The sequence below is a fragment of the Hyaena hyaena genome, unplaced genomic scaffold (assembly GCF_003009895.1).
Source record: "Hyaena hyaena isolate Hyena2069 unplaced genomic scaffold, ASM300989v1 scaffold_321, whole genome shotgun sequence".
Classification (NCBI taxonomy): domain Eukaryota; kingdom Metazoa; phylum Chordata; class Mammalia; order Carnivora; family Hyaenidae; genus Hyaena; species Hyaena hyaena.
The window spans coordinates 42,731-50,956 of record NW_024080953.1 but is presented as its reverse complement, the minus strand read 5'-3'; the positions used below and the strand labels follow the sequence as shown (position 1 = coordinate 50,956).

General features: G+C 37.7%; 1 protein-coding gene across 1 annotated transcript in view; it reads left to right on the top strand.

The window, feature by feature from the left end:
* Positions 1 to 248: 248 nt before the first annotated feature.
* SLC15A2 (solute carrier family 15 member 2) overlaps positions 249 to 8,226 on the top strand; it is a 32,300-nt gene continuing 24,322 nt past the window's right edge. Inside the window, exons 1-4 of the mRNA XM_039248876.1 lie at positions 249 to 380; positions 2,468 to 2,555; positions 3,134 to 3,275; positions 6,870 to 6,962. Of these exons, the coding sequence (XP_039104807.1) occupies positions 276 to 380; positions 2,468 to 2,555; positions 3,134 to 3,275; positions 6,870 to 6,962 (428 nt within the window). The 5' untranslated portion in view covers positions 249 to 275. The remainder of the gene's footprint in view (positions 381 to 2,467; positions 2,556 to 3,133; positions 3,276 to 6,869; positions 6,963 to 8,226) is intronic.

Here is an 8,226-nt window from a genome sequence, read left to right as displayed (position 1 = left end):
TGCAATTCTCCAGCATTGTCTTGTCCTATCTTATGATATGTTATTCTTACTTCCTCAAGCTCTATCTGTTAATCATTACTTTGAACTAGTCTCTGAGACCCAACCCTTTCCTATAGCTGTGTGCTTTGTTTTGAGTCAGGCAGCTGCTGAAGCTGACACCCACAGGGTTAAACCTAGTCCACTCCCAGGGCCCATTTTCACAGTAGGCTGGCAGCTGTCCCAACTGCCTACCGAAGCCAAATGTTTGAGAAGAGAGAGAGAGTAAGGAGCCAGCTATGAATCCCTTCCAGAAAAACGAGTCCAAGGAAACTCTATTTTCACCTGTCTCCACTGAAGAGGTACCACCTCAACCCGTCAGCCTCCCAAAGAAGCCACCTCCGGTGAGTCCCCAGATTTATTTCTGCTTCTGACAAGAACAGACAGCCTTGCTCTTTTGGTTCTTCTTGGATTCTTGAGTGTCAGACTGAGCTGTATTAGGGTATGAAAAACTATTCTCACTTGGAGTTAGGATTAACCTGAAAACCAAGTCTAAACAGAAGTTTCCTTTACTTAGGAGAAGAAGCAGTAGGAAAAGAGAGTGAGAGTTCTTTAGCTGGAATCCAAGATTTTGCTGTATCTCATTGTATATTCTGAGTTTCTCTAGGGGTGAAAAAAGAAGCAATTTGAATATCCAGGGAAACTTGGCAAGCATTCTTGCCTGGAGAACTGTGTGTAATTGTTCTTTCTTTACCAGTATAAAAACTCAGCCCTTAGTTCCCCCTGTGTTCAGAGTCTTATGCTGGACACTAAAGAAAGTTTTAGAATAGATACAATTTCTGTTATTATGTGTGTCAGTTTACAGTGGGAGACAGGACAGAGAAACAAAGAAGTAATAATAATGTTTTTTGGATTATATACTTGTGAAACACTTTCAAATTCAATTTCTCACTCAACCTTCATATCAAAATCCTGTAAGTGGAGAGGTTATAGTAATAAAGCTAATATTTACTGAGTTCTCACTATGGGCCAAGAGGTGGTAGTATTCCTATTTCTTTGAAAAAATGGAAGTGAACATAAAGACAGGTGTGGTGGCATGGCCAGAGTCAGTATGTTAACACAGCTAGTGACAGTATTACATAGCTAGTAAAGTGTATTAACTAAACTCTAGGTTGTATAATTCTCAAGCTGTGAGCTGGGAAAGTAAGAAGCTTTTAAGCAAGTTAATATATTAATATTTAGGAGGGTTGTTTATATCTATCCATATGGGTAAAAAAATGAAAACATTAATTTATTGCTTTATCTATTTATTTTGTTATATCTCTTTTGGTCCCAAACAATTTAAGGCTGCTTACAAAGATGCATGTATTTCTTATGAGATAAAAAGCAATATAAATTTCATCATCGCTTCTCGGCCTTTTGGCTAAGATCAAGTGTAAAAAGCAATATAAATTTCATGATGAGATTTGAATGTCCAAAGTAGAGATATCTCCCTCCCCCACCTCATGTTAGCTGGGCTATCATAATGGGTAGGGATTTGAAATTAAACATGACATTCCTTATATACTGACTGATACAGTTATAGTCCTTTTGATGTCCAATAGGATTAACAAGAAAATGTTATAGAATGACTTTCAAAGGAAGATGGGCATTTAATGTTACAAGATTTAAGAACTCTCTGCTTAAGTTCAAGATGATCAATCAGCTTACCTTTAGGAATCTAGCTGGGCTCTGAGCCTGGCTCCAGTAGACTCTGAATGAGAAGCCATCATATTACCAGGATCCTCCCAGTATGATGAACAGGGCAGTGGGAACAAGAGAGGTTAGTTCAAACAGTAAGAGATAAGGAGGTTATTGATCTCTAAGTGTAACGTCTTCGGGGGCACCTGGATGGCTCAGTTGGTTAAATATTCAGTTCTTGGTTTCAGCTCAGGTCATGATCTGACAGTTTCATGAGTTCGAGCCCCATGTTGGGCTCTGTGCTGGCAGCACAGAACCTGCTTGGGATTCTCTCTCTCCCTCTCTCTGCTCCTCCCCGACTTGTGGCCTCTCAAAATAAATAAGTAAATAAATATTTTTTTAAAAGTACTCATTTAAATGTAACTGCTTGGATGCCGGGTGCTCCATAGGCTAATTCTTTGATCTGTTCTTAGAAATAAGTGCGATTATTCTCCTACTCAGAGCCCCAGGCTTTTCAGCTGCATGTAGGTAGATGGCAGGTCCTGGTATCTAGGATCAAGGAATGTCTGAGCAGTTCCATGTTAAATGAAGGAAGAACAAAGCAATATTCAGAATAGCTTCTGTTACCCCTAAATCAGCAATGTAAGTACTTTTAGTGTGATAATAGCTGTTTCATGAAGAGTGGGGGCCATTGCTTCACATTACCTATCATAATGATTTCAAGTATATGAATTTGTCTGTCATAGAGTAATCTAGTGATTAATTAGAGGGGGAAAGCTCATGCTTGAACCACTGCCTTTTTATTTCACAGAAAATTTGTGGCTCCAACTATCCACTGAGCATTGCCTTCATTGTGGTGAATGAATTCTGTGAGCGCTTTTCCTATTATGGCATGAAAGGTAATTTTGTGTCCCAAAGCCTTCCTCTTCTCTACTCACCCTCACCCCATGTTGAGATAAATGTGGTCTTCTTTATGTACTTACTTCCCTTATCCACACTTTCTGCCTTTATCCAAATTGGTCTTTTCCTCTGGCAAACATTGCCAATATATACTGCATGCAATTTCACCTAGTAACTCATACAAGCTAAGATCAGAAAGGCCTAAAAGAAACCAGAACACAGTCTGTAAGAATATAAGTATAGAAACTTTCATTTTAATATCTGTTTCTCAGGTCTGTGAACAGTATTGCTAGGAAGGAGAAGGCTGTGACATTGGAAACATCTTTGTGATTGGCTTAAATGCTATGTATGTACATGGATTGAAGGGACAAATATCTCATTTGTACACTAAGCATAGCCCCATTCACTCCCACAATGTCCATGGTCCCTGCTTCCACTGCGTGACGGTCACCCCTCAGTCCCTTCACTGATAGGAGTGTTGAAGGTCGAGATCACCTTCAAAGACCAGAGATGAAATATACTTCTTCATAAATCACTTTAATGCATCTGTCTTGTTTTGTATCCCTTTTCACCTCAGCTGTGCTGACCCTGTATTTCCTGTATTTCCTGCACTGGAATGAAGACACCTCCACATCTATATACCATGCCTTCAGCAGCCTCTGTTATTTCACTCCCATCCTGGGAGCAGCCATTGCTGACTCATGGCTGGGAAAATTCAAGTAAGGAAGATGGGGGGTCACATCCCCACATTGCAGATTAATTGTGCAGAGATTTTTCCACTTCTTGCTGCTTGCTTCCAAACAAGAATATACTTGTGTCATCCATGACAAATAAGTATCTCTAAGACTGACAACACAGAAAAACTATTTCTCTTCACCACCAGTTTTTTTCCAAAATTTTTTCATCCTTTTCAATCAGGAATTGTTTTATTTTTATTTTTCCTAAATCTAATTTTAATCTTCCATTCTATAGTTTAAGACCAATTCCTGTTCTGATCTCAGGGATGATAAAGCTTGTTACCCTCAAGAAAATTTATAATTTTAGAGGCCTCAATGTAGTTATTCAAGATACTCTTTGTCTCTTCTCCAGAGTGAATCTTACCGACTCCTTTAGTATATTCTTATGAGTCCCTCTTCTAGCTGATTTGTTGTTTCTTTTCTCTAACCTCTTTCTGTGGTTTCCTTCTTAAGAATATAATATTTTCATGAGTTATACTGATGATCTATTCCGTCCTGCATCTTTTAAGTCTCTGAAAATAGCACGAAGAAACATTTATAGGATGTTAGAGTTTCCCCTACAACATTATCCTCATAGGCTAGAGATGGATCTTGGCTATCCATTCCCAACTTATTTTCCATAGCCTTGTCATCTATGGATTTGTCTTAATTAGTATTTCTCAAAGGGCATTTTGTTGAAATTGGCTAGGATACAATGAGTATAATATAGAAAGTTAAAGACCTCGTGGTCAAATAAGTTTGGAAAATACTAGGCTAAACAGAATTAAAAAGATTTCTTTACTGTATGACTTCTTATAGCCTTTAACATGCTAATACACACTGTATAATCTCCAAGAGAAAGTTATAGTATATAGTGATTCCCAAACTTATTTCACCACGGAATTTTTTTTCAGGATATTTTGTGGACTTAGTATTCCAAGGAATCCTCTTCAGTAAACATTAGTTTATATCTCACTTGGCTTATATATATTCATTGTTCTAATGTGTTTACTCAGCATTTAATATATAGCTACAACGATAACACAGTAATATATACAGTTTCTTGACTTGAGAGAAAGATGGTAGATTATGTTTGCTACTTGTATAATATTGGTTACCAAGTCCATCCAGATAGGAAATTGGTACTGTATGCAGAATAAAAAGTATAAGCCATTCAATTATAGAATAAAAGACTCCCATAAATGCCATAGTACTTGTATTTATTTTTAAAGTGACTGCCTTTAAAATTGAAGCGTGCATAAATATGGAGAACAAACAGAGGGTTACTGGAGGGATTGTGGGAGGGGGATGGGTTAAATGGCTAAGGGGCATTAACATTAAGGAATCTACTTTTAAAATCATTGTCTCACTATATCCTAACTAACTTGGATGTAAATACAAAAAATGAAAAATAAATTAACATTAAAAAATTAAAATATAAATAAATAAACAAAAAACAAAACTGAAGCATGGTTATGGCTTTTCATGATTTCTATAAACATCTACTGAGAGGGTTAACTACATGCTAGAATACTATTTGTTATGTCAAGTTGCTTTTAAGACAGCCAACATTTTTAGTCATAGTCTCTAGTGTGGTTCTGTGCTCGGTGTCTCGTACCTATTGGTTTGGACTTACAACCACTCTCTTAAATGTGTTTATCACCATCTCCTTTCTCTTTCTCTCAATAGGTGTATAGCATGTTCTTTCCCTCTCCTATATTTTTTGTCTCATCAGAACTGACCCTCTTCATGCTAGGTCTCTTTCTCTGCCATTACTGTACATATTTCTTCTCATTTCCTACGCTCTAATAAAAAATGGCTCTGGTGGTGAAATAAAACTTAAAACCTCTCCCTCTTTCCTTTCCTTTTCCACATTAACTTGTCTATATTAAAACTGAAGGAACACTGGGCTGTAAGTTAGAAAGTAGAAGTTCTAGACCTAACCCTAATACTAATTAATTAGAATGTCACTCTAGGAAGGTTCTTTGACGTCTCTGGATTTCACCTTCCTCGTTTGCAAATGGAAGATTGGTTAAGTCTATCCAGAGAACTTTTTTTTCCTATGGTTAGAACTTCAATGACCCCCTTTCAAATGCAGAATCTCCACGCCTATCTTGACTTCTCTTTGTGTTAAATTCTCCTGTCATTAGCTTCCTCTCTTATAATCTTCATATCCTAGATTAATTTCCTGAGCCTTTCACCTTGCTTATTTTCTTTCTAAACCACTTATACTTCCCTTATCCATTTAGTCTAACAATCTGATATGGCTCTGATCTCCCTACTCAGACTTTATTACTCCAGCTTACTCTGATGATCTAGCAGGGATCATCTCTTTTGGGTTCATGATAACTGGCCTTTTTTTCCCAGTCCCTTTTCATTCCCCTTCTATTTATTCTTTTTATTCCAACAACAACAACAACAACAACAAACCTCTTCTCTAGAAGATACTACAAGGCCTTTTGGGAAAACCTTTTCTGTCCCTCTGATATTAATTGCCCTAGGGAATTAATGCCCTGGATTAATCACCCAACCTCTTATACCCTACTGCCCTTATAAACCCTCTCAGGCCCCTTCCCTAGAGAGCCAAACTAAAGAGAGTAGGCATTTAGAATAAGAAATCCACAACCTGAGATTGAGGGCATATCTAGCCTCTCTCTGATATCTTCATTTCATTCTTTACATTCCACATTAGCATATCATATAACACTTTAAAATCACAGGTGTAAACTATACAATTTCCAAGGTTCTTTCTAGTACTAACATTCTACTTATATATAAAAAGAATGCTGCCATGGTAATGCACATAGGAATATATTGTATAGGTAGTAGTGTGCCATATTTCAGTGTGTAAATCTCTACATATGTTCTTCCTGGAATTCTTCACTGTTCCACTTCCTATTTGCCATTCAGATTTCTCATAAAAACAATATAAGAAGTCCCTACCAACTGCATGACTTTATCACTGGGCAGTCTATTCATAGTCCCTGATTCCTTTCTTACCCTTGGTAACCTGAACATGAGGTAACTGAGGTGAGGATTACAATTAACCCAAGTGTTCAAGTGATCAGGCTGAACCTGAGAGCCTTTCTATCCATCTCAGTGGTTGGGTTTAGAGAAAGTTCTTTATGTTACTCATTTTTTTTTTCCTATTTACCTGCAGTTTTTTCTTGATCCCTATTGATTTCTAGAGCCAAAGACATTCCTTGATAACACCACCTCTGGTCGAAGTATCCTATTATCCTGGTTCTAGTAGTTTAAAATATCATTTGCTGCAAATCCGACCTGTGGATACTCTGGGTATGTGTGGAGTGAATGGGGAAAAAGACTGGTCATTTATGAGAAAGAAGCTTGAAGGGAATGTCCATTACCTCTAACACTACCGGGTAAAGAGTTGCTCTCTCTTTTTTCTGGTCTGTTTACTTCATTTACCATTACTATATCTATGTACATTTCTCAGGTAATTATTTCCTCCTCCACCCCTTCCTCTTTCCATTCCATTTATTCTGGCACTGAGAACAGTATGAACTCTGAGTCTGTATTACTCAATTAATTCTCTTGATTCTGTTTGTAGACTGACTGATTTAACTCTTTCAACAGGACAATCATCTATCTCTCCTTGGTGTATGTGCTTGGCCACGTGGTCAAGTCCTTGGGTGCCTTACCAATCCTGGGGGGACAAATGGTACACACGTGAGTAAAATCATGGAGTAAATTGAACAATGTTTTACCCATTAGACAGGTCAATGTCTCACACATTCATTACAGGTGATTTTCTATTTTCTTACCAGAGATAACCCTTTCTTTTCCAACCTATTGTACCAAAATGGTTGAGAAATTATTTTATGACCAGTTGAACTCTTGCCTACTTTATCTGTCCTCATTTGTTTTTATTAAACATTTGGAGACTTGTAGAATGCCTAGCTAGTTTCCTTTTCATAAAAACTCATCATACGCTTGAAGACAATAACTAAAACCTGATGCCCCCCATATTTCCCCACCTATTCACCCACCCATATATCTGTACTATGCTAGGACTAAAATGTGCATAATATTTCCTTATAGTATATTGTAGGAATCCTATTCAAAGCTTGGATTATTTCCATTTAAGTTCCATATATTCCGATTGCTCTATCCCTCTTTACTTAAGCCATTGATGTTTATCAGGCCAGAGGCATTTGATACATACTGATGTCAGTTGATTCAGTCGGTAGAGAGGAGGATTACAGTTATTCCAGAAGTAGATCATATGTATTCATGTTTATAATGTGCCTATACATGTATTTATCCAATGAATTAAGAATTTTATTTTATTTATTTTTTTTAATGGTTTGTTTATTTCTGAGAGAGAGAAACAGCGTGATCAGGGGAGGATCAGAGAGAGAGGGAGAATCTGAAGCAGGCTCCAGGCTCTGAGCGAGCCCGATGCGGGGCTCGAACCCATGAACCGTGTGATCATGACCTGAGACCAAGTCAGACGCTTAACCGACTGAGCCACCCAGGCGCCCCTGAATTAAGAATTTTAAAACTTAATAAATATTAGATACCATCTTCTCGGTGTCCCATCAAACACAGTGACACTTCTCCTATTAATCATAAAGAATTTTAATATTTTGTTTTGTGGTTAGGAAGGGTATATGGGATAGGTGTTTATAAGGTCCTTCTGTTGGTATATCCCTTACATTAAGACAAGATTGAGAACAGTGTTTAACTTTGGAATTCCTTCAGTATCTGCCTCTATCTATTGCACACAAAGGATAAATGGAACTATCAGGGACAAAATGCCCCCGTGCAATGCATACTTTCTGGCAAAGGCTTAAAGGTCATAAATATTTTAAGTGTCCTTGTGTGCACGTATAGGAGGACTAGGAGGAACTTAACAGAGGACCAACCGGGAGAAGAAGGGGGGAAATGGTGGGGGAAAGGGAGAGAGGCAAACCATGAGAGACTCTTGAAT